This window comes from Capsella rubella, unplaced genomic scaffold (genome assembly GCF_000375325.1).
Source record: "Capsella rubella cultivar Monte Gargano unplaced genomic scaffold, Caprub1_0 scaffold_6, whole genome shotgun sequence".
NCBI classification, from domain to species: domain Eukaryota; kingdom Viridiplantae; phylum Streptophyta; class Magnoliopsida; order Brassicales; family Brassicaceae; genus Capsella; species Capsella rubella.
The window spans coordinates 2664329-2688351 of NW_006238918.1; the positions used below are offsets into that span (position 1 = coordinate 2664329).

A 24023-nucleotide genomic window follows, 5' to 3' on the forward strand; every position below is an offset into this window, starting at 1 on the left:
GTACTCTGTTCTTGATTGGACGTGTCAGGGCACATTTCTCTGTGTATATCAAGCACAAGGATATTGTTTTTTTTTTTTTCTTTTTCTTTTCCAGAGCCCTATAGAGTTTCCATTTGCGTTGGTTGAGCTTCGCAAAGATAAATGATTACCTTAATATATTCATCTGAAATTGTCTACAATGGAAAAGATAAATAAGAATGTGAGTTTAATTGTACAGTATTGTCTGTCTTCTAGCCTTCTAGGACTACTCTGTGATCAATCAGGTAAAGAAGAAATGAAATATTTATCCTAAACTCCAAAGCTCATCATAAAGTCGTAGCTTTATTGGTCTTCCTCGTCTTCAAAGCTCAGAGAAAGAGCCTTCTCAAGACAATTGAAAGCTTTCTGGTAGCTCAAGAACCCCATGAACCAGAAGTCGAAACCATCAACGGTGACTGCTTCGAGGTATTTCTGTGATGGTTTCTTTGTGTTCTGACTCTGGTTCACTCTCTCTATCTTGCTCAAGGGAATTGACACTTTGTAGTGAACCCGGATCATGTCTCCTTGAGAAGAAGCCACCTTCATCGACCTCTCGCTGCAGAAGGCCATTTTCTTTGACGAGATGAACAGAAGCCCGGCAATGGGACCTGCGGTTGTCGACAAGTAACACTGGTACATTTTGAACAGTTTCTCTCCTTCACTGACTCTAAAGAGCTTCTTGAAGATCTTCTCTAAACCTCCAACCTGAAGAATCCTAGCTCCCAAAGATAGCTTTCTCTTCACTGTTTCAGTTAGCTTTGGTCTTAGCTTGCTCTGGTCTCTAGCTCCACTGGTGAAACTGAAACCATCGGTTTTCTTCCTTTTAAGAATCGATTTTGCGTTGTCTGTCAAAAGAAAGAAATCAATCCTGTTAGCTTTCAAGTTTTGCATGGAATAAAAAAGAAGAAGATAAAACAATATGGACTCAGCATATGTAGTTAAAATAGGTACTAACTTTGTTCAGATTTCTTGGAAGGAGCCGAAACCCGGAACTTGTTAATTGAGGCCGGATCAGGTAAGTATCCCACCGGGGTAGTCTTTCCCGTTGGAAATCTAATGACTTGTTGTTCAACTCTGCTCATGTTCATCGTTAGAGGATTAAGTAATTAATTAATTTGATCTTGTGTGATATGTAAGATGAAGCTGCTTGGTGAAATGGTATGGTGCAGGGTAAGGTATATAAAGGAAAATGAAAAGCAAAGATTGTGATCGTCTTTTGTGACTTGACCGTGGGATGAGTCATGAATGGGTCATCAACAATTCAGCAAAAGAGAAAAGAAGCTTTAATTTATGTTTATCTCAATTTGGGGATTAGGATTAAAGCATTGTGTTTGGCCAGAGAAAAAAAAAAAGAAAGTGAAAACATGATCACACGCCCCTCACGTTAGACTCCGACATGCTTTTTAGCATATACAAAAGTTGGCAAGACGGCACACATGTAATTACGTAGAAAACTACACGACGACTTATGGGGAAGGGGGACGTCGTGGATTTGGTGCTTTCTGAGTTGGCATCGTCACTTTTTGATGTGTCATAACGTCCCGTTTTCTAAGCTAAATTTAAAGTTTTTTTTTTCCCTCTTCTTATATAGCTAGTAAAAAAGAGATCATAAGGTTTTTATATTTCATTAATCTTTGAAAAGAAAAATAAAGTGAAAAACTTATAAACAAAAACAGAAAAGGAACTATGATTTGAAATGGATCCCCACCATAGGATATACCTGCTGGTAGCTGAATCAATTCGTCACCCATGTGATCTACACACAACAATATGCAAATGCACATGTACATAGACGAGTTTGTATGCATGCTTTACGTTTTTCTGTATAGTAGTGTACTAGCTCTGAACCTTTGGACCTTTGGTAGTGATGTTTAATTGACACAACATGTCAAATTGTGAATATTTGTGTATTTTGATTAATTGGTTAAAGTGGATATAAAGTATAACTAGTAGTCGGATAGGATAATTATAAGGCTTTTGCTAATAAACGAATATAGACTGGTCAAGAGCTTTACTATGGGGAACAAGTGAATGCTTTATCAAAGGCGAAAGCTGGTGAGTCGGGTATTTTAAGCTATGGCAACGGACTAATTTATTATACTAGAAAATAGAAGTCAATACAATAGAGAAGAAGAGAGTCAATATTTTGTGACGGTCACATTTTTATGCGCAATAAAAATAGCTTATCCTCTAATCATTAAAAATTCTGACGAGTGACTGAACTGGCAATTCTAAAGATATAGTTCAAAGTAGTGGACACAACAAAGAATTGAAACATATATACTGTAGAAAAGAAAAGTGAGAAGTTGCCATAGAACAAGTGTGACCTATACTCCTATAGCGCATACGCACACTGACACTAGGCTACTTTATTTGTGCACAACTAATTTTCCAGGGGAATATACACGCAACGCAATGTGTGATTAGCAATGTAGTCCCTCTTGTAAGGAAGACTTGGAACTTCAGACAAAAACTATTGAGAAGCAAACGAGGAAATAACATCATGTGATGATAGAGATTATGTGAGTGCTAGACAAATATATAAAACTATAATCACTAAACCATTTAGGTGTGTGAGGATGACATTTCTTTCTATGCAAAAACTTTAAAAAGAAAAAGAAGAGGAATTGGGTCAACAAACCCCGATCCAAAACCCAACTATGATCACTACGAGGGACGAATTAGTCTAACTTATTGGGGTCGAATTTTAGGAAAAAGAAGTTGCAAACTAAAGTAATCTGTTAACCATTTGACTAATTATTATTTTCTTCACAAATCCATGAAATTATAAAATTATATGTAATACATTGTCTAAGGTTTTTATGTACCATCTTGATATACATTTTGTGTGTGTCTCCACGATTTCGTCTCTAAATCCCCTATGGTATTTGATTGTCTGATGTAATATTTGAGACTTGGTACACATTTTACTTTAAATATTAGTTAACGATTTTATTAACACCGTCAGATGAATTTAACAGAAATATAACGGCTGTTATAACGGCAGCGGTTTCTTGACTAGTTATGAATAAAAATGATGTATTTAAGTATTCCTTGTCTTTTGGCAAGTGTATATTAATCATCACCTTACTAAATCCAATTTTAATTAATTAATTAATTAAATATTCAATGATACTAATTTGTATTATGTTTTGGTAAAAGACAATAATTTTCTAATTTTTTTGACTTTTTTCCCATTTTCCAATGTAACTTCACGTTTTTTACGTTATATATCTTTCTGACCGAGAATAATCAGTCTATATAACAAATCAAAGCCAAAGAGAGAGCCACTACTCAAACCACCAAAATCATGGGGAACCCGAGTGAGAGAGGCAAATCTAATTTTGAAAGTTTTCTTAAACATATCTCTCCTAGTGTCCCCGTCAATTTCCATACCCAGGTACTCAATTTCTTTCGTTTTCTGAATCATTTCACATATAGATTTGGATTAGCCATTTAGTATATATACACCATACTTAATTTTCTTGCAAAGTACCTATAATCATATGAAACAATCATAGATGAATAGATCAATCTGTAAACGATATTCATGTCAGAAACTCAACTAAGCATCTAATCGCATTCAATAAAACCCTTTTCTCTTGTTTTAGGCTCTTGTAGAAGGTATGAAGATTTTTTGTAAAACTAACCATTTCATTAGATAAACTCAAGTTTCATACGGTAGATTATTAAATCATGTAGAAGAAAATAATGTAATTAAAGTCGTGGAAAGAAACTTTAAAAGGTAACTAAATATGAGCATGTAACTAAATTAATATTTGCTGTTAATTAATGATAATAGCGTTAAAGGATAATAAAATAAAGTTTATATACATTGTCTTATCCACACTGAATCACTGTCTGACGCGTGTCTACGTATTCTTTTGATTAAGTCAAAGAAGATGGACCGTGTATTACAAACTGAAACCACTAATCTTCATAAGATAACTAATTAAAAACATAAAACCCCCGAACTCTAATAGCCCCAAACCAAAGCAAAATAATATATCCCTAGCTTGTTTAGGGTAAATGGACGAAACTGAAATATTTTGGTTGATTTTGTGAAATGAAATAGTAGGAGGGGAATGTCTATAAATATTTTAGTTTTCCAACCGGGATCCGAATTATACAATCCGGGTAGTGATTTCGGGAATCCATATAAATTGGTGAAACCCTAATTTTTTCAAAAATTTCCGCGCAGAGTCGTGTCGGTTCGTCTTCTTCCGGAGCCAAAGCAGAACCAGAGAGAAAGCCTCACATTGTCCTCGGTGACATCTGGGAGGCCTACGAACTTTGGAGCTGTTTCGCTGTCGGCGTTCCTCTTACGCTGAGGAGGGATACTACCCAGTACTATGCTCCCACCCTCTCCGCGATCCAAATCTTCACCAAGAAGCCTCTCATCGATGGATCTTCTTCAAGGTCACAGATTCTTCTATTCTTGACTTTGAATTTGTCTTCTTCATTCAGAATCTGAGATTGTAGGATTTGATTGACACTTTGTTGTTGTTCTTATTGTTTTTCAAATTTAGGAGCTTCGGTGAGGACTGTCATCTTTACTTGGAGTTCGATCAGCCATTGAGTTTTGAAGAAAGGCCTCCTCTTATTGATACTGTATGCGATGCTCTTCTGTGTTGGATAGCTTATACTTTGTCTCTCTGTAATGATATATTAATTGGGGAGATTCTGTTTTTGGTATAGGTTGCAGAACTGGCTGAGACGCACCATGGAATGAATAGCCTAAAAAGCTCTGATCTGTCTGAAAACAGTTGGTTTTGTGTTTCCTGGTATGTCTCTTTCACCTCTATAATATTCTCAGCTTTAGCACTTGTCTTTGAAGTTACATATCTCTTGAACAAGCTGTTGTATTACTTGCTACATGAGGCTGATTGATAAACATATTATAGGTCTCCATCGCTTCAAATTCCAACAGTGGAAGACGTGGATGCATATTTCCTGACCTATCATTCAATGACACCCGTCTTCCCAGGTATTTTCCTTATAAGCTTTTGTTTTATACTCTGCATGTTGCAAAACAAGTGTATCTATCTATAGTTTTTTGATGTCTTGAACTATATTCTTGCTTGTTTGTTCTCAGAAACATTTCCTCAAGAGGCAAAAGTTGAGCTTCCTGTGTTTGGAGCAGTGGGTTCCAAGCTTCCCGACGACGTTTGGAACATGCCAGGCACCACAGATCAAGAGAACATCAAGATGCATGAAGAGTCTGCTGCCTCCTGGCTGGGAAAAGTCATGTTCACCCAAAACGATTTCAAAATGTTTATGGCTGGGAAAGCTACTGGTCTGCCATTTCCAACTGGGGTGGTAACTAGTAAGTATTAACTATCTCTGCATTGAACCTCTCATACATCCTGGTGATGTCAGTGATGTGATGTTTTCTGAGGGAAAGTTTGGTATCTTTTTATTATGGAATCTTTTGATGAAACTTTGCGAACATCTGGATTTGGTTGTTTTGCTTCAAAAGTGGCATGTGGGATTGTTGTCAAAACTCATTATTTTCTTATTGTAAGGTTATTTGGATTTGAGTATTTCTGATGCTGGCATCTTCATATTTTGCATTATATCTTAATACAAATCAGACTAGAGGATGAGTTGGCACAATCTTCTGGTTTGGATAGGATTTTGCTAGGATTCATTTTTACTTCCTTCACTCTAGCTGTAGTATAGCAGCAGCATCTTACGCTTTGCTTCTTGTAAGAGTATACATTTTGCAGGCATGAGGCTCCACTAGGGCAGAGAGTTGTGTTTTAATACTTGGATGTGTCAAATGCTGCATACATCATAGATCATAACTATGGTTCATGAGTGTTTCAGGTGTGAATAGTAGAGATGAAATAGAATACTAAATGCATGATTGGTTTAATATAGTTTACCTCCCATAAGTCACGAGCATTAACAGTAACTGATGAATCAAGGCCAAGGTCCGCCCATCTAGCTGTGATGTTTGCTGGTACTGATCCTCTGTTCCATAGGATGACCGCAACTCGTTTTTTGCTTAGTGGACCTGCCCATACCTGTATTGCACCACATATTCCATGTGTTGTGTGTTCGGATGTCCATACAGATATATAAGAAAATTTAGTACCTCAAGATCACCCTCTTTCTTCACTTTCTTTCCCTGGATCCCAAGTTTGTCTGAACGAACATAAACAGTTCACCAAGCTCTTATCACTTTAGGATTTCATATGAGCAGATTCTAAAGTGGTAAGGAACTTTTCAATAGTGTTTACCTTGATTAACAGAAATCACCTCTTTGTTGCTCAGCAATTCAAAGGTACCTTTGTCCATCGATCTAAGATCGCACCCTATTAGCAGAGGAGCCTGCAAGAGAGAACACAATCAAACATTGGTTTAACTGTGGAAACATTGATACACTTTTTACGGCTTTCAGGTAAAACAACACTTCATACTTTTGCCAATGCCCAGATGCTGAAATGCGACCTGTATTCTTCTTTAGTCATGCCTCCATTTCCCACTTCGAGCATGTCTGGATCTGTTTAAGTTACCAGGACATCGATATCTTCTTGATAAGATTGACTCACATCTGTTATTAACACCAAACTAGTTACCGTTCCACGATCCTGGTCTTGCGTAAGATGCCCATTGATCGTTCAGATCCGCTATCGTTGTCATGCTAATAAGCAAAAACGAATAGAGAAACATCCTTCAGGTTCTTGTTTTACTAAGATTGGAAAAAAAAAAAGCCATTAAAGAACAGAAACCTGCTCCATTTATCTTCGATATCTCCAGTTGTTCTCCAACTGTTGCCAATAGCTCCTGCCCAAGTTGCTGGATCCTCTACTCCCCTGCACTTACAACTCAGTTTCTTGTTTAATATCATCAGAACAAAGTTGTCTGAATTAAAAAGCAAGTGAATCTTCTTACCATTCACACAAAGAGAAGAATATGGATCTTCCTGAATTAAGGAGAGCTTTGCTCATCTTTGGGTATCTTTCTCTTGGGCTTGTCCCTGTGTTTCCGCAGTTATCATACTTCAAGTAATCAATCCCCTGTCGAATACACCACAACGGAAACACACAGCTTCTAAGGTTTTATGAAATGAGTTCAAACTTCAGATATATCACACGTACAATACAAGCATACAGGCATACATACCCATGAGGCAAATGTTTTGGCATCTTGTTCTTCATGCCCAAGTGAGCCCGGCATGGTTTGGCTGCAAGTAAGAGTCCTAGAAACCAAGAAAATATATGATCAATGGAGGGAGAAACGATGTCTTAACAAGTTTTTTTTGGATTTCTAAGATGAGTCTCTTGTGTGTATCTATAATTATACCCGGCATCAGAGTAGATCCCAAGCTTTAGCCCTTTACTGTGAACATAATCTGCTAAAGCTTTGATTCCTGAAGGAAATGTCGATGCTTTGGCAACCAAATTCCCCTATCAAATACACATCTCAGTTTCATTCTTTGATTTTCAAACACTCTAAAAAAATGGAAGTACATCTTTGATTGGGTTTATTGAACCTTAGAATCTCTATTGAGTTCACCCCAACAATCATCTATAAACACACAGACAAAAACAGAACATAGTTAAGAAAAGGAAGAGATGAAAAACAGAGTAACCACCATACCAAAATGGTTCTTTTGTTTTTGTTTATACCTATGTTGATATACTTGTAACCTTTTGCAGCAAGATCACTTGAAACCATTGCATCAGCTGCAGAAAAACTTAGGTTATTTATTAGTATTATTTTAACTATCAATCAAACTTGCATTAGATTTTGCTATCTATACACAGTAGAATCAGTAATCACCGGTTTGTTTGATGAGGGTTTCATTGATGTTACACTGAAAATGATTCCAGCTGTTCCATCTGATCCGAGAGAGTAATTAATCAGACAACTTGTAAGTCAAGTAAAAGAAATGAATGAAAAGAAAAGAAGAGGATCAAACCCCATTTGAGGAGAGAGAGCAAGACCATTGTCCATCAACATTCGACTCTGAAACCCATCAACGATCAGAGTCAGAGTCAGAGTGAACGTAATGAATCTTATGAAGACACCAATAAGAACCATTGCTCGATCAAGCTTTATTCTTATTTCCTTCAATGGCTATAATAAACTGACTCAGAGAGAGAGAGAGAGGGATTGAAGAAAAAACAAAAGTAGGTTCTGTAATAAATAATGATGGGTTAAGTGGGAACTGGGGGGATCATCTCTATATATATACACAATACAGACTGTGACAGTCACAGTTGTCTCCATAGCAAGTGGGTCTTTTTCGTTTCGGATATTTATAATTTTGTGTAGCTTCAATCACGGATATTGGCAAATGAGTATGCTATATATGGCTATGACGCAAAAAGTGTAAAAAAGATTGAGGAAAAGAAGAGGTTGTTAACTGTACGTAGGGCGTCTTCATAACTAATTCTAGTAGATCAGTAGTAGTTCTAACTAATTCTAGTAGTTAGTAAAAAGGCTGCGATTGGATATAAAAATAAAGAAAGCTTTGATTGTGGTTAACCATTAACCAGATCAAACATATACCCATAGCGATTCAAACTTCTTCTTCTTCTTCTTCTTCTTTGTAATTTTACTTTCTCAGAAACTGAATAAGATCACAGTGAGCTTGCTATTTTCCAGGTAAAATTACAAGGAGGAATAGTTTAGCAATAAATTAAACAAGTAATTTTGGGAGTGACCAACTATTTTAATTATGAATAAACCAAATTAAGCTGATCTGGTAAACAGCCATTTACATCCAAAAAAATATACAGTGACTGCAGAATTTTCTTCACGCGTTTCAATAAATGGTACGTAAGGTATTTCATTGTCATTATCGCATTGGACTCTAGTTAACTCAATCGAATCATTAATTTTTTTATTTCAATTTAATATTACGTACAGATTACTCCACACCACTAGACGGATTTGAAGTGTGCATCTTTGCTCTGATGATCCCAAACTGTGCACATGTGGTCCTACAAACTACAAGTCAGTCGCCATTCGAATCCTTATTATTAAAAACTGAGCATGCTTTCCCAGTGTCCCTATTGCATGATTTTGAGTTTTTAATACGCTATTAGAAAAAATAAAGAAAAAAAAAACATGTTTCTAGCTTGTCTATCGTTTTTTTTGTCCTATAAATCGGTATCACAAATATAAATTAAAATCAGCATATATATAACAGAGAGTATACTTTACGGCAAAGTCTGAAAGTTACTGGAATGATAAAAGATTATTTGCTTCCTCAAAGTGGACCAACTCACAATTTATGTTATGTGATCTGATGTGGCGTGTGTCGTACGCCACAAAATCAAATAAGCCAAAGAGCTATTTTTTTTTTTTAATTTTGGTGTAAGGCAAAGAGTTCATCATGATATGCAGGACACACATCGTTTCAAACTCATCGACAACACTGTTGGATTAGATCAGTAAATGATCTTTAGCAATTTGTGAAAATAGAGCACTTTTTTGGAGACACATCTGTGGAAACACAATTTGAGACGCACCCTTATTGTTTTTTACACAATAATTGGAGAATACAGGGTAGCCACACTAACTCTCTCCGTCTCTCTATAGATATATTTCACGCAACAGGTTTGAGAACATACAGCTTACACGCATGAGAATCCACTGTTGCTGTCAAGTTCCCTACAAACTTTTGCTTCAATGTCTTGTGCTGTTTTCACATCACAACAATACACATTCATCACAAGGCTAAAGATCAGATATATTTTTTTAAGTGTTTGTATGCATGTATGTACAGTTGAATATGTATGTATGCATTGTGTACCTCCCATAGATCTCTGGCTTGAACTATGCTGTTTGCAGGGATCTCAATATCATCCCAAAGAGCAGTGATCGAATTTCGCGATGGTCCACGGTTCAACAGAAGCAAAGCTACTCTGTAACCTGACAATGGTCCTGCCCAAACCTGATTCCATTTCCCAATTCATTATCAAAACAAAGTATTATTTTTGATAAAAGCTTACGTCCACAGACGGAATAGTAAATTTCATGTATTTAAGATGTAATCTGACCTCGATATCGCCTTCCATTCTAACCTTCTTGGCCTGAACACCGTGTGGATCTACAAGAAACGTCTCCTTTGCTTTATTATATATTCTTTAGAAGGAGTCATAAGATGGCTAAAAAGTAATTTAAGTACCTTGATTTATAGCAATGACTTCCTTGTTTGCGACAATCTCCATTGTTTCTTTGGTCATGTTTCTTATGTCACAACCAAGTAGAAGAGGAGCCTGAAATGTAAATGCACCAATGGTTTAAGACTTGATAAATTTTGATTGAAGAGAGTTTCTCTAATTCAGGAATATTACTTACCTTTGAAATTGCCCATATGCTGAAATGGACTATGTACTCCTCTTTCGTCATTCCTCCATTACCCACTTCAAGCATATCCGGGTCTGCAACCAACAACAAGGTCACCCACTCGTCACAATTTTCTCCAAAACCTTCACAAAATCTACAAAAACACTTTAAACAGTACCGTTCCAGCCACCAGGCCTTGCATGCTCAGCGTAGACTTCATTCATGTCTGCTATTGAGATCATACTGTAATAAGCCAAACAATTTGTTAAGATAAGAGATCTTCAGCGTTTTTGAAGAAATATTCCTGCCATCTTTATCTTTTACTCTTACCTCAGCCAGTTATCTTTGATGTCATTAGTGGTTCTCCAACTGTTGCCTACTGGAGATCCCCATAGAGCTGGATGCATATCTCCCCTGATACCAACTCAATTTGAAAGTCATATTCTTGCACATACGAATAAACACAATCTTCTTTTAAGAAGGGAACATGATTTATACCATTCACACAAGGAGTGGAAGATGGGGCGGCCAGATTTCATCAGAGCTCGGGTCATCACTGGATACCTGAATTGTATCATCATCCAGTGAATGTGTTTCTCATATGTTGAAAATTTTGTAGCTAGTTAAACCTGAAACTCAACCGGTATCTTCAGTCATACCTGACAGTTGGTTTAGAGCCATCGTTGTTGCAGTTGTCATACTTCAAGTAATCAATTCCCTGAAATTTTAGACCAAGCATTGTTACTACTCATCACTGTCTGAAAGTCAGGTCAATGACCAGTGTATGAGATGAAAAAGAATGTCAGAAAACAAGAATGACATCTACCGTACCCATTCTGCAAAGGTCTTGGCATCATGCTCCTCATGGCCTAAAGAACCTGGCATGGTTTTGCTGCAGGTAAAATACCTACAAACCAAAACAGTTTTAAAAAGTGTATTCTTGTTCAAATCACTGAAACTATGATTCTAGAAACAAAGGCAGTTAAAAAGTTTACCCGGCATCTGAGTAAATCCCAAGCTTAAGGCCTTTGCTGTGGACATAATCCGCAAGCGCTTTAATACCAGAAGGGAAAGTTGACTTCTTTGGCACCAGACTTCCCTGGAAAACAGATTTGAGGAAGACCACATTAAGCAAAACTGCAGAACAAGAAATGAAACCAGGAAACACAAACAAGTGTTTAATACCTTGTTGTCACGAGCAATTTCAGCCCAGCAATCATCTGAGGAACAAAACTATGAATTCAGTACTGAGAACAACAATAACACTGATGGAAAAATTAATAAACTTCAGAGGGATACAATAATGATTATTCATACTATGCTGTTGGAGCCATACCGATGTTAACATAGTTGTAACCAAGCTTAGAGAGGCCAGTGGTAACCAAAGCATCAGCTGTTGCAAGCATTAGATTGACTGATTTGTTAAGATGCCAGGAGACTAAAGATGCAAGATTATTCCAGGGTTTGAGAAAAAGAGATTGAAACATTTACCAGTTTCTTTGATCATCCTCTCATCTATGTTGCAGCTGAAATGGTTCCAGCTATTCCACCTGCAACACCATCACATTGAACTTTATTCAGACGTCATCAAGAACACAAAAGACAAAAAACACTTTACACAGCATAGAAAAAATCAATCAAGATTATTAACTTTGTCTGAACACAAAAACTTCAGAATATATATGTAAGTCAAATTCAAAGACTAGTGGTTGTAGAATGTGTGTTGTCTTTCGATTCTGCAAACCCCAATTAAGGGAATCTATGGCAAAATCAACCAACCACTGAAAAGAAAAAGAAAGAAACAAGCTAAGAAATCACAGAGCAAGAGAGAAAGAGAGTTATACGAACCCCATGGGAGGAGTGACGCCGAGGCCATTAGCGAGCAAGTGTCTTCTTAAGATCTCAGAATCGTCAACTGATCTCGAAGACTCGGCCATCGTCATCACCATTGATAAAACTAAAACCATAATCATCATAAGTATCGTTGATATCTTCACCATCTGAAGAAGTTTCTCTGTTCTCGCCATCTCTGCAAAATCTCGTCAAACAAGAAAACAGAGTGCGAAGCTTAAGTAGTTTGTTTTGTACTTTGTAGTAGAGAAGCTTAATAAGAGTGTTCTAAAAAATATCTGTTTTATTCCCATTTTGCCCCTTATACTCTTATCTGTTGTTTTGCTTTTTTTGTTGATTTTGAAAATCGTGTTTTCCTTTTTCTAAAGTTTTCCTTTTCTTTACATTTATAAAAATTTTAACGTCCACATAAATGATACGTATAATGGTAAAACCAGGTCAGATACAGAGAAGAAAATCATATATAAATCTTACACAATCTTGGTGATTGGGTTCCTTAAACATGATCTAAATAAGAGATCAGTTTAGTTCATAAATTTGTTGATTTTAATTAGAAAAGTGTCTGACCAAAGTTAACGTTGGAAATTTTCAAATACTGTAATCAAAATTTTTAACAATGAGAAAAAGCGCACGATTCTAAAACGTAGTAGCTGCGACAAGGTATACATAAAACATGACTTTTAGGGGAAGCAAAATCGAAATCAAACACTTAATTGGGTCTGTTTTTTTTTTTTTGAGAAAATTTATATATGGGTTATCATCACTGACTTTGCCATCACTGTATTGCTGCTGAATCTTGGATTTTGGTTTGATCTTGTTGGAAATATTGTCTACACTTAATTTGTTTGGGTTTACTCTCTTGAATAATAAGATTAAATGTATGGTTTTACAATGTATTCATTTCTTTAATTCCATTCGTTTTTGTTTATAACACTTCTAATGTTAAATATTAAAGGTAGTCAAAGATTAAACCAACCTAACTAGCCCAGTTTTATATAGTTGTCAAATATTTGATAAATAATTCAATTAAAATATATACTAGTTTTGACGATGTAATTTTTCAACATCCTAGTTTTGAGAATGTGATATAAAAATAAAATACAATCAAAAGTCATAAATTACTGATATTACGATAAACTATGATTTCTGGATGGTTCTTTGAATTATAAGTTTATGACAGTATGTCTTTTTCTGTTTAAGACATTATATATGTCTTTCTTGTTTTTGTTTTTTGTTTTTTTTTTGGGTCCAAGTATGTCTTTGTATAAGACATTACAGAAGGTATTTGATTTCTATACGTCTTTAGCCATAACATTAATATATCGGGCTTTTTTTTGGTCGGCATATATATGTCATTTTCTTCTCGTTCTAATTTCATTTTCACTCAAGGGTTTTCAAAAACTTATTTATGTCTGTATCAAGAAAAAAATAAAATAATAAGTATGTCTTGTTCCTTGATTTCATTCTATATTATCTTATTTTTTTTGTTATTAATGTTAAGTTACGGCTAGTCTTTTGGATTCTATGAATCATATTGTATCGTTTCTTTGTTTTATTTTTTGCCAAGGAAACTTTGTAATGGGTGAAAGCCCTGTTTTCATATTTATATGATATTTGCATTTTATCAAAAAAAAAAAATGTTAAGTTACGTAAGTCTATATAGTTTATGGAGGACATGTGTATTTTTCCACTTTTCAACTTAGTTGCTAAGTTTGGAGAAAGAACATTACAATTCCCCAAAAAAATATCAAAACCTGATTCACAAGTAAACCCCCCTCTTCCAAAAGAATGGAGAATCAAACAGTGACTTCATGAATCAACTCTCCGACCCACGTCGTCCTTAGCTTCTCCACATTCCTCCAATCTTAATTATGACACTATAAAACGCACTCTTCTCCTTTCTCCCACAATATCGTACTCTTTTAAGCAAGCATCATCACCCATCAAGAAAAAAGAGAGAGACGATGTCGGACTGGGGACCGGTGCTAGTGACGGTGATACTCTTCGTGATGCTCACGCCAGGGCTCCTGTTTCAGCTGCCTGGACGACAAAGATACGTTGAGTTCGGTAATTTTCAGACAAGCGCTGTCTCCGTTATCGTCCATTCTCTTCTCTACTTCTCCCTTGTCTGCGTCTTTCTTCTCGCTCTCAAGATTCACATCTACATCGGCTAGTTTAATTTACGTAATTTCAACCCCTTTGCTATATGTTTTTCCAAGTTTAATTTCTCTTCAACTTTTTAACTTATATATATCATTTTATCTAAATGAATGTAACCCTGCATGCCTCCTTCATGGTCCATTATTTAACACTTTGTATCGGACCCTTTTGCTTTATGTGTTTACCTTATCTCTTCTTTGTAAACCCAAATTTTAAATAATCATCATTGCCATTATATATATAGTCACCTTGCGCAAGATGCATGACATGAGTAAGCCTGCCATTAAAGCTGGACATTCGATTATTTTGGTTGCATTAACGTTTAAGCTGTTATAATGCCCCTTCTTAACATGTTAAATGTTTATTAATTATGTTTCGAATGCTCACTAAGTCATGAACAACAAATATTTTATACATTTCGAATGAATCAATCCCCCAAACGTGCTAACTCGGTAATTCTGAATATATATATATATATATATATATACACAAAACCTGATTCTTTACTTACTAATGAGAGTTAAGAACCAAAATCACACACCTACATATCACAGGCGCACATATGCATGAGCTAAAAATATATTGTGACACAATGGAAAAAGATATCTAAATTAAGCCTAACCCCATTTTGTAATAAGCTTATCATTAAAACTGAAACAATGCCTTAACTACAAGATCCCTAAACTACGTCACTAATAAAGGTCTAAAACCGATTAGGAACACCAAAACAAAACCGGTTATCGTTGTTAACTGCACTAAAGCACCGACGGGAACTAATAGTTTACTATACAATGCTATACTATATAGTACTCTGCTGTAAAGTTTCTGAAAAATATCAACCGAATCAAACAAAAATGACAAAACACTAATACTAACATATTTATAAACTCTCTTATATGATACTGTGACAGTTTATTCATTATTTATTTACCAACAGAGTTTGAACTTTGAACCGGTAGATTAGATTATTCATTATTTACCAAACAAGTAAAACAAATTCCCTTACATATGTGATATTTTGGCAGTAAAATCGATTTTGAAAAATTGTGAAAAATGTTGTCAAGAAAATTTTATAAATTTGAAACAAATGAATTTGGAATTTGAATAGAGGAGAAGAGGTAAGTAAATTACTAAAATAAAGCAGCTTCCTCTCTCTCTCTCTCTCTCTCTCTCTCTCTCTCTCTCTCTCTCTCTCTCTAGTCTCTCTGCTTCTTTGTGTTGTCTGTGTGTTATTCACATTTCTCTCACTCTCTCTCTCTTTCTCTTCTCTCCTCTCGTCGCCATTAGAGGAGAAAAACACACTTTGAAATATATGAATAAAGAGTTAACTCATCCAACAACTCCATTTTTTTCTTTCTATAAGCTTCTTCGTAAAGGGAACAACGACGTTTACTTTACTGCAGGATATTGTTCTTCAATCTGCATTATCTTCCAATCAATTTGGGTTCGGAGCTGAGATTTGGCTTTCTGGGTTTTGTTGGAGCTGAATGAAGCTTAAATTTTGCTGGTATGCTAATATAGTTTCTTCATCACTCTCTCTTTCTATGGAATTTTTGTTGTTGCTGATCTATTCGAGATTTCAGATTGCGACTGCGGAAGCAGAGATCTTAAGCTGCTTTGAGCTTTCTGGGTTATTCGAGTTTGTATTTTTTTTGTTTGCTGGAGAGTTGAATTTTGAATGTTCGCCGATGTAAGGGTTTCGTTTCCGCCATGAACACCAAGCGCGCCTACAAGCTCCGTATCCTTTTTGTTGTTGTTTATACCAAATTTTCTTTGATTTCATCTTTTAGGTTTGTCTGTTGGAATCATTGATTAACTCCAGTGCCGCTCTGGTTCACGAGATCTGTATGCTCTTCTTAGCTTTGCGTTTTATGAGTTTTCGATATCTCTTAATTTTTTTAGACTTTTAGTCATTTTCTTACTTTTGACTAGAGTCTCCTATGTGAAAGTATTGTTTAGCCTTGACTTGTGTTGTGTGATACATTTTTGGAATACCACAGAGGAATTTGTGGCACATTCTGCTGCTGTTAATTGTCTTAAGATTGGGAGGAAGTCCTCCAGGGTTCTCGTAACAGGCGGGGAAGATCACAAGGTCAATCTATGGGCTATTGGTAAGCCCAACGCCATTCTGGTCAGTTCTCACTTCTCCCTCCATTGCTTTCTATTGCCGAATGCCTCCGTAGATTATGATTTTGGTTTAGGGGAACTGCGACACACATTAGATGGAATGTAGTATTTTCTGTCTGACTGTCTACTTGTGGGTGTTTTGGGGTCAGAGCTTGTATGGCCACTCGAGTGGGATTGATTCAGTAACGTTTGATGCTTCGGAAGGCTTAGTAGCAGCTGGAGCTGCTAGTGGTACAATTAAACTTTGGGATCTGGAGGAGGCAAAGGGTAAGTTTAGTAGTTCTCTGATCATCTAAATTTACTCTTCTCATTCTGTTTAGTCAGCCACACGGTGTGGCCCACACCCAGCTCTTTTATTGACTGAATATGTTATTTTTTGTTGCATCTATGAGTAGTTGTCAGAACTCTCACCGGTCACAGGTCGAATTGCATAGCCGTGAATTTTCACCCTTTTGGCGAGTTTTTCGCTTCTGGATCTCTAGACACAAATCTTAAGATATGGGATATAAGAAAGAAGGGCTGTATCCATACTTACAAGGGTCACACTCGAGGGGTCAATGTACTCAGATTCACTCCAGATGGTCGTTGGATTGTTTCTGGAGGAGAAGATAATGTTGTGAAGGTTTGAAGCTCTCTTTTTCCTTTCTTAGTGTGTATTGGGGAGGACAACTAGGGAGTCAATTTGATAGAATTCAGAATTTTTATTTTCTGAGGATACTTTGAAAAACAATACCACATTTTGTTAAGTAGGCATAAACTGTTGCTGAGAGATGTGTGCTATCATACTACCTGACCAACTTGGATACTTAGATTATCTGGCTTTCCTATCTCTTTTTAGATTATCGTTTTGTCTCATCTCCGAGTTTGTACTGCTTAGTGCTTACTCTACTTGTTATCCTGAAAAGCAAGTTACCTGCAATTTTTGCTTTCTCTCTTGACGTTGGATCTGATATGTTGGTTGCTTTCACCAGGTGTGGGATTTGACTGCTGGAAAACTTTTGCATGAGTTTAAGAGTCATGAAGGGAAAATTCAGAGTCTAGATTTTCACCCCCATGAATTTCTGCTAGCAACAGGTCTGTATCGCACTTACTAGGGAAACTTCATTACGTTGAAGCTTTTAGATTTTCGGGTGACATAGATCTATCACACAATGATATGAACCTGATTTATTATGAAAGCTAAATGTGCTATGAACAAGATTACAGGGCGTAACTATTAACTAACTCCAACATCAGTAGACCACTTGCATATCCTCTCGTAGTAACTCCCAAGTTTCCCATATTTACAGCTTTCTCATCTATTTCTTTTTATGGCATCGTTTCCTTATTACAGTATTCATTTAAATTATGTGTTTATTTTTGCCTATGGTAATAGGTTCAGCTGATAAGACTGTGAAATTCTGGGACCTGGAAACATTCGAGCTTATTGGTTCTGGTGGAACTGAGGTATCATGTGTTGTTTGTACTACTCATAGGTATAAGCTGAGTCTACTTCGAGTATTCGATCTTTTTAATTTTCTGATTTTTTAGACTACTGGGGTTCGTTGCCTGACCTTTAATCCAGACGGAAAGAGTGTGCTTTGTGGATTGCAAGAAAGTCTCAAAGTAAGTTCTTCTGGATGTCTCAGTTAGAAATATATGAGCTTAACAAATCGCTCTTTCAAGGATATAACACTTACATTTCACTGATTTTAATCTTAATATACATGTTTGCTGTCCTTTCTTCACTAACTTCCATGCAAATTGTAGATTTTCTCGTGGGAGCCAATAAGATGTCACGATGGAGTGGATGTTGGATGGTCAAACTTGTCAGATATGAATGCTCACGAGGGAAAGCTTCTCGGTTGCTCATACAATCAAAATTGTGTAGGCGTGTGGGTTGTAGACCTCTCGGTATCTCTCTCTCCCTACATGCATGCTTTGTTATAGTTTCGCCTGTTCAGTAGTTGTTATCTCTTTCTTCTTTCTTTTTTTCCTTTTTTTTTTTTTTTTTTTCTAAACCCAGTAGTTGTTATCGCTAAGCTGTCCATCCAATTTTCTAATGACATTCTCAGCGCACTGAGCCTATGAGTGGAGGCGCCAATCATTCGAATTCTCATTCAGAGAAAACATCGGGATCAGGCAGAGACCAAGCAGGTCTACACGATAACAGCTCAAAGGTTATTCTCGGAAAGTTGCCTGGTTCCCAGAAAGTGGATTCTATATTGAAGGAAACAAAGTCTCTTGGAAAATTATCTGTTTCTCAAAACTCGGATCCTTTGCCAAAAGAAACAAAGGCTACCGGTAGGTCATCAGTATCTCAAAGTTCAGATCCTTTGGTAAAGGAACCAAAGCCTCTCGGAAAGTTGTCAGTTACTCATAGTTCAGACGCAGTAAAAGAGTCAAGAACCTTGTCATGTATGTTTTACTTTATTCTCTCTTTTCTTTCTCTTTTCGCTCTTTGCTATAATGTTACTACTTATTTATTGATATTGCATTTTTTGGTTTGTCTATTGTTGAAGCCACAGGAAGTATATCAGACTCTCCTCGCAGGGTTACTTTGACCAGTGCTCCAAAAATCGCTTCTGGTGTTTCTACAGTTGTCCCTACTGCTGCAGCCTCAAAGAGGAATTTTGGAAAAGCTAATCCAAAGGCGAATCCTCCAGTAGTCAATAAAGAAGATTATTTTCAAGTAATTGTCCCCAGAGCAGACCCAATAATTGAGCAGGCATCTGAATCTAGAGCAGAACTTGACATTATTGGAAGAACTATGCCATATTCGCTGCAGTCAAAGGCGGCTGATTCTCGAAGGCTGTTGAGCAGCAGAAATGAGCCAGATCTACCAACCAGTTCGCTTCTTGAAAGGTCACAATCTCAGCCTATAGAACCAAACACTTTACAAGATGGAAATACATATCCTAGTTACGAAGGTGGCACATGGGATACAGCTGAGAGAACAAGTAAAGATAACAGATACAGGGGATTTGGAAGGTTTAGTTCAAGATCACTGGTGAGGTCACCTCCGAGCAATTACGACGAAAGCTGTATGTTGCCTTTCCAGTCTTCTTATGTTTTAGAGCAAATATGAATGGCATTTGATATTGCTCACCTATCTTGGCATCATAATCACGGAGAAAACTTTTACGAAATTCTGAAGGACTTTGGTTTATATTTATGAGATCCTAGGAATCAGTCTTTAGGTATAGATGTTATTTTTAGTACAAATTGTTTTGGTATCACAACTTCTTGTTTAGTTGGTCCTTCTATGTTATAGATAAGTATCTTGAGTTTTCTGGATCCTGTTCTTAGTTCTAAGCTAACTAACTCTTTATTTCAGCTGACTTGAGCAGCTATAATGCGAATAGAGATCCAAGTCCTACTGAAAGTCGAAAAGGAGGTAACGCATTCCGAACATATGTTTTTGTTTTTCCCTTTCAGTGTGCATATGAAAAAAAATCTCATTATCTGCCTTGACATACTAGGAAGACTGCATTCCCTGGTTCTAAATAGGGAAAGAAGAGGAAGATTTTCAAACTTTGAGGGTTCTTCTGGTGGAAATATGACTGCACCAAACATTCGCCCTACCAATATGGTAATGGCCTTAAAAGTTTTGTTTTCTATTTGGGATCTCGAGGCTATGAAACAGGGACTGTAGAAACGAAGAATGAGGACGGGCAAAACAAATAGTGCCGTGTATATTTAGTCAGATGTCAGATCCTTTTTAGATAAAAAAAAATCAATTTTAACTGATCCTGCATCTTTAGCGTTTTAGTAGACATTAAATTTCCCAGTTATCAGTCTTCAACATCTCATATAGTCATGCTTACGCTGTGTTCCTACTGATATAATGATGACATTAATTTCCTTCGTACAGCCCAAGCAGAGAGGAAATCATGTGCCAGTTGATCAAGGAATCACTTCTGATAGCGAAGAAGATATAGTTGCAGACATAATGGGGCAACACGATCAATTTGTCAGCTCTATGCAGTCTCGCTTGGCTAAGTTACAGGTAACACCAAGAAAGTACAGACTATGATAATTCTTTTGGTCTATTTACTAATTAGAATGATAGCTGTAAAATACTTCATAGATTTCCATAAAAATTGTTCATCTTCTAAATAGCTTCATCCGATTTGCAGGTAGTGCGTAGATATTGGGAACGAAATGATATTAAAAACTCGATAAGTTCAATAGAGAAGATGGCTGATAATGCTGTAAGCAACTTCTGTTTGTTTCCTTTCAAATTAATGTATATAAAAACACTACGTATAGATTTTAAAACTCTCGTTATTGCATTTGGTACAGGTCATTGCGGATGTACTACTTATAGTAAACGAGAGACCTGAGATCTTGACACTGGATACTTGTACATCTCTTCTTCCCCTTTTGACAGCTCTTCTAGGGAGCAATATGGATAGGTGAGCAATTCATTGTAAAGAACATAATGACATGGTCATCTATCAAACTATGAATCCGTAGTTTTTTTTTTGTCTTCTAATCACCATTACCCGTCTTTAGTCATTTGAGTGTCTGCCTGGACTTGCTGCTTAAGCTGGTAAGAATGTATGGGTCACAAATTTACTCGTCGCTGTCGGCTCCATCATCTGTTGGTGTAGATATTGAGGCCGAGCAAAGGTTGGTTGGAGCTTCAATCTTAACCTTCATTGTAACTTTCAATTGCAATTTACTCTCTTTTTTTTGAGTCAAACACGCTTTTTGATATTCAGGATGGAGCGGTACAGTTGTTGCTTTGTTGAACTCGAGAAAATCAAGGCTTGCCTTCCCTCTTTAGCAAGGTGAGTAGATCTCTTCTCTCTCTTTCAAGTATATTATCTTACGTCTTATATATCTCCTATGGTTATGTAGAAGAGGAAATTTGGTGGCGAAGACTCTGCATGAACTCAACTTAACATTTCAAGAAGTTTCATCGTGATGACTCCTAACTTTTTGGATGTGGATTTGGTTCCAGTGTGGAGTTTAACAAAACTAAAGCTAATTCTACAAAGCTAACCAAAAGAGTCTATGGAAGACTAACTAACCCTCGCGTATTGCGTCTGGCCACTGCTATGAGTTGGTTACTTTTGCTTTGCGGAAGCAAGACCTCCACGGTAATCTCTCAGTTTCAAGCTAACTTTGTGTGTAAAGAGCCATTTCGGCTGTTGTATTGATCTAGGTTATCATATCTTCCACACTTTTTAGCTATATGTTCTTAAGAGCAACAAAAAAGAGAAGCCTTTATTGTTTAACAAAACTGTTTTCTACTAGATTCAGATCTTGAAGTACTTGTAACCAAAATCGGGATTTGTCATTCCCTCTTCCCAATCTCCCATTCGTTTACCACCAAATACTACTTGTTGAATGCCCAAGTACCTGAAATTATAACAAAATTAAAGTTTTCTGCAATCATTTAAAGAAGATATCCTCAAAAAGGAAACAACAAAGTTCTCTTGTGATACTTACTCTGAACTCATAACTGTCAAACAGTTGAGAAGCACATCAAGTGCAAAGATGTCGGAAGTACCAAGATCAACCCTACAACAAACAGTGCAAGTAAAGTTCAGACAAATTACACGATTTTTAAGGGAATGGTTTGCATTATGAAGGATCAGTTGTTTACCACACACGACCCCAATTGTCTTGAAATTCGACATCGCTGATGTCATGAAACGATGAAGGCATCACTTTGAACCCCTTCTCTGCGTCGTAGAGAGGATCATATTCTAGAGATGAGTTTGCTAGCTGCAATCAGAGTTTAGATTATATCATTCAGACCAGCGTGAAGATGCCCATGAAAAGGGGGAGAAAAACATGATTGGCAACTGAAATTGATGGTGGTGTGATTGATAATAGTTGAGGACCAGTAGCAGAAAATACAGAGCGGATAATGAACAAACCTGTAAGTTAGATGTATTGAAAGCTCCCAATCTCCCCATAACATACCATGCCTGTATAACCTGTTAAGAAACTCGAGTTTTGTTGTGGTCAAAAGAAAGAAATGGAACAAGCATTGAATCAATAGCAAGAAGAAGATCAATTTCTTACACTTCCAATAAGATCAACATCTCGATCTGAAGGCGTTCCATAGAGCTCAAACCATATAAAGGAATCAACAGGATTGAAACTGCACTTCTCAAAAGACGAATACTAGTCAAATGAGTAATTTACGGAATGGGATTCTGAAGTGGTCTTATACTCTAGTGTCAGCAGAAAGAAACCAAAGGGAAGCAATAACCAAGATGTTAAAAAAAAATGCCTCACTCTCTGAAGTTAACTTTGAAAGAAAGCACAGAACCAGTCTTCTGCTTCTGGAAATCTTTACCCTTCTTCCTAACCCTTTCTTCAACCTGAATAGATTAGTAAACAGAAACATGTCGAAGTGAGTTGAACTTGACAATCGATAGAAACAACATAAATAAACAGAGAAGCAAATTCATTGTAACGAAGTCGGACATAAATATAGAGAGGAGAGACCAAGAAATTAACCTTCTTTCTCATGAGGTCAGGATTTCCAATGCTATCACCAAGAACAGCTCGAAGCTCTTCATCATCTTTACACGCACTTTCCAGTACCCTGCGTTAATAAATTCCACCAACTCAGCAAAAGGTTAACGATTTATCCTGGTTTAGGCAAAAACACAAACACTTGGGGTGCAAAAAGAAAGAAGTACTTGGCCCAAGATGGGTAATCGTGAAGACGATCGTAGTCGCGTTTCCTCTTCTCTTCTCTAACCTTGAGTAGTCTCCTTCCTCTCGCCGTCGTACCTGACCCTTTCTTCGCCGCCGAAACTCCGTCGTCACTGTCACCGACGAGGTGGTTGTCGGAATTAGCAGAAACAGCGACGAGAGTGGGAAGATAGCGTTTGTGGGATGAGAATGGTTGTGTCTGAGAGATAAAGAAAGGGGAGAAAGCGAAATTGAGATTCATGGTGCAAGAAGAGAGCGATAAGATATTATTTTCGTACATTTTCTCGTTCCTTGTTCGATCTATTCGCGTGTTTTTTGCGATTTCAGTCACCCACTCACACAAGCTCAAGTTTGTGTTTCCTGTTTTTTATAAAACACTTGTCTGCTCTTTCACATTACTCCTAAACTCATAAAATTGTCGGATTACAACATCGTAAAATCGGTTCTAAGACTTAACTCATCCAGTCGAAGTCAAACAGTCAAACTCAAACCCAACAGAAGAGTCTGAAAATTGAAAACCACAGTGACCGGCAAAAAAAAATATGACTTCTTACTTTATTAGCTTAGCATAACCGAAACCAAGTTGGAAGAACAACATCCCTCATAGACGCATAGCTTAGCTTTATCACATAACCATCCAAAAAGAACACTCAAAGGAACCAATTCCTCATGCCATTTGGGAAGAGTAAGCATTACACCAATCATAATTCAGGCGTGTTTTCTAGAATCATGATCACCGAAACTCATTCGGTTCCTTAAGGGTTCCTAATGCAGAGGGTTCTGGTCATCTGGTGGGTTTCGTAGTAACAAAGGCCCATTTAGAAAACGGGAACATGATCAGTTTCCTTGATAACATTGCTAACCTAGCTAGGGGCTAGGGCGTTCTTACTTCTTAG

The 24023-nt window shown here is 36.8% G+C and overlaps 7 protein-coding genes across 9 annotated transcripts; 3 read left to right on the forward strand and 4 right to left on the reverse strand.

Moving 5' to 3' along the window:
- Positions 1-135: 135 nt before the first annotated feature.
- Positions 136-1358, reverse strand: LOC17883817 (GEM-like protein 4). Its single transcript, XM_006288544.2, has 2 exons — positions 974-1358; positions 136-863 (listed from the first exon to the last, which is right to left on the reverse strand). Exons 1-2 carry the CDS (start codon positions 1104-1106, stop codon positions 322-324), a joined length of 675 nt encoding a protein of 224 aa, XP_006288606.1. The 5' UTR covers positions 1107-1358; the 3' UTR covers positions 136-321.
- Positions 1359-3295: 1937 nt separating this feature from the next.
- LOC17884591 lies at positions 3296-5561 on the forward strand. The gene is made up of 6 exons (XM_023781703.1): positions 3296-3418; positions 4220-4437; positions 4548-4629; positions 4717-4802; positions 4923-5005; positions 5114-5561. The coding sequence occupies exons 1-6, from the start codon at positions 3329-3331 to the stop codon at positions 5353-5355; spliced, it is 801 nt and encodes a 266-aa protein (XP_023637471.1). The 5' UTR covers positions 3296-3328; the 3' UTR covers positions 5356-5561.
- LOC17881987 (alpha-galactosidase 2) lies at positions 5510-8171 on the reverse strand. Of its 2 annotated transcripts, none has more exons than XM_023781702.1 (14): positions 7949-8171; positions 7810-7868; positions 7656-7712; positions 7520-7554; positions 7330-7433; positions 7150-7225; positions 6919-7043; positions 6756-6839; positions 6603-6667; positions 6444-6520; positions 6264-6354; positions 6119-6168; positions 5907-6047; positions 5510-5803 (listed from the first exon to the last, which is right to left on the reverse strand). In XM_023781702.1, the coding sequence occupies exons 1-14, from the start codon at positions 8068-8070 to the stop codon at positions 5711-5713; spliced, it is 1179 nt and encodes a 392-aa protein (XP_023637470.1). In that variant the 5' UTR covers positions 8071-8171; the 3' UTR covers positions 5510-5710. The 2 variants fall into 2 exon arrangements, with proteins under 2 accessions (XP_023637470.1, XP_023637469.1); XM_023781701.1 differs by having other exon boundaries at positions 6444-6526.
- Positions 8172-9420: 1249 nt separating this feature from the next.
- On the reverse strand, positions 9421-12396 carry LOC17884048 (alpha-galactosidase 1). Its single transcript, XM_006289469.2, has 15 exons — positions 12175-12396; positions 11818-11876; positions 11663-11719; positions 11512-11546; positions 11322-11425; positions 11158-11233; positions 10986-11044; positions 10825-10890; positions 10657-10740; positions 10505-10569; positions 10339-10421; positions 10166-10256; positions 10038-10087; positions 9791-9931; positions 9421-9676 (listed from the first exon to the last, which is right to left on the reverse strand). Exons 1-15 carry the CDS (start codon positions 12351-12353, stop codon positions 9584-9586), a joined length of 1242 nt encoding a protein of 413 aa, XP_006289531.2. The 5' UTR covers positions 12354-12396; the 3' UTR covers positions 9421-9583.
- A 1595-nt stretch (positions 12397-13991) lies between these two features.
- On the forward strand, positions 13992-14564 carry LOC17881718. Its single transcript, XM_006288949.2, has one exon. It carries the CDS (start codon positions 14142-14144, stop codon positions 14349-14351), a length of 210 nt encoding a protein of 69 aa, XP_006289011.1. The 5' UTR covers positions 13992-14141; the 3' UTR covers positions 14352-14564.
- A 973-nt stretch (positions 14565-15537) lies between these two features.
- Positions 15538-21722, forward strand: LOC17883333 (katanin p80 WD40 repeat-containing subunit B1 homolog). 2 transcript variants are annotated; one of them, XM_023780242.1, is made up of 19 exons: positions 15538-15844; positions 15921-16075; positions 16338-16468; positions 16614-16731; positions 16860-17086; positions 17436-17538; positions 17840-17910; positions 17995-18069; positions 18214-18357; positions 18519-18861; positions 18966-19487; positions 19781-19840; positions 19926-20035; positions 20318-20452; positions 20583-20657; positions 20749-20861; positions 20962-21078; positions 21171-21239; positions 21413-21722. In XM_023780242.1, the coding sequence occupies exons 2-19, from the start codon at positions 16048-16050 to the stop codon at positions 21609-21611; spliced, it is 2640 nt and encodes an 879-aa protein (XP_023636010.1). In that variant the 5' UTR covers positions 15538-15844; positions 15921-16047; the 3' UTR covers positions 21612-21722. The 2 variants fall into 2 exon arrangements, with proteins under 2 accessions (XP_023636010.1, XP_023636011.1); XM_023780243.1 differs by having other exon boundaries at positions 21310-21511.
- Positions 21612-23680, reverse strand: LOC17884345. Its single transcript, XM_023780244.1, has 8 exons — positions 23112-23680; positions 22927-23014; positions 22702-22787; positions 22486-22564; positions 22338-22397; positions 22061-22182; positions 21904-21975; positions 21612-21813 (listed from the first exon to the last, which is right to left on the reverse strand). Exons 1-8 carry the CDS (start codon positions 23405-23407, stop codon positions 21711-21713), a joined length of 906 nt encoding a protein of 301 aa, XP_023636012.1. The 5' UTR covers positions 23408-23680; the 3' UTR covers positions 21612-21710.
- Positions 23681-24023: the final 343 nt, after the last annotated feature.

Coding starts and splice junctions, on each gene's coding strand:
- LOC17883817 (XM_006288544.2), bottom strand. CDS start 1,106: ATGAACATGAGCAGAGTTGAACAACAAGTCATTAGATTTCCAACGGGA. Junction 864..973: donor TTCCAAGAAATCTGAACAAA/GTTAGTACCTAT, acceptor TTCTTTTGACAG/ACAACGCAAAATCGATTCTT.
- LOC17884591 (XM_023781703.1), top strand. CDS start 3,329: ATGGGGAACCCGAGTGAGAGAGGCAAATCTAATTTTGAAAGTTTTCTT. Junction 3,419..4,219: donor CCGTCAATTTCCATACCCAG/GTACTCAATTTC, acceptor ATTTCCGCGCAG/AGTCGTGTCGGTTCGTCTTC. Junction 4,803..4,922: donor AGTTGGTTTTGTGTTTCCTG/GTATGTCTCTTT, acceptor AACATATTATAG/GTCTCCATCGCTTCAAATTC.
- LOC17881987 (XM_023781701.1), bottom strand. CDS start 8,070: ATGGTTCTTATTGGTGTCTTCATAAGATTCATTACGTTCACTCTGACT. Junction 6,527..6,602: donor AAGACCAGGATCGTGGAACG/GTAACTAGTTTG, acceptor TAACTTAAACAG/ATCCAGACATGCTCGAAGTG. Junction 6,355..6,443: donor GCATCTGGGCATTGGCAAAA/GTATGAAGTGTT, acceptor TCTCTCTTGCAG/GCTCCTCTGCTAATAGGGTG.
- LOC17884048 (XM_006289469.2), bottom strand. CDS start 12,353: ATGGCGAGAACAGAGAAACTTCTTCAGATGGTGAAGATATCAACGATA. Junction 11,045..11,157: donor CCAAGACCTTTGCAGAATGG/GTACGGTAGATG, acceptor CTAAAATTTCAG/GGAATTGATTACTTGAAGTA. Junction 10,570..10,656: donor ATCAAAGATAACTGGCTGAG/GTAAGAGTAAAA, acceptor GGCTTATTACAG/TATGATCTCAATAGCAGACA.
- LOC17881718 (XM_006288949.2), top strand. CDS start 14,142: ATGTCGGACTGGGGACCGGTGCTAGTGACGGTGATACTCTTCGTGATG.
- LOC17883333 (XM_023780242.1), top strand. CDS start 16,048: ATGAACACCAAGCGCGCCTACAAGCTCC. Junction 16,469..16,613: donor GTAAGCCCAACGCCATTCTG/GTCAGTTCTCAC, acceptor TTTTGGGGTCAG/AGCTTGTATGGCCACTCGAG. Junction 17,911..17,994: donor TTGGTTCTGGTGGAACTGAG/GTATCATGTGTT, acceptor CTGATTTTTTAG/ACTACTGGGGTTCGTTGCCT.
- LOC17884345 (XM_023780244.1), bottom strand. CDS start 23,407: ATGTACGAAAATAATATCTTATCGCTCTCTTCTTGCACCATGAATCTC. Junction 23,015..23,111: donor GATTACCCATCTTGGGCCAA/GTACTTCTTTCT, acceptor TTATTAACGCAG/GGTACTGGAAAGTGCGTGTA. Junction 21,814..21,903: donor TTGACAGTTATGAGTTCAGA/GTAAGTATCACA, acceptor TTATAATTTCAG/GTACTTGGGCATTCAACAAG.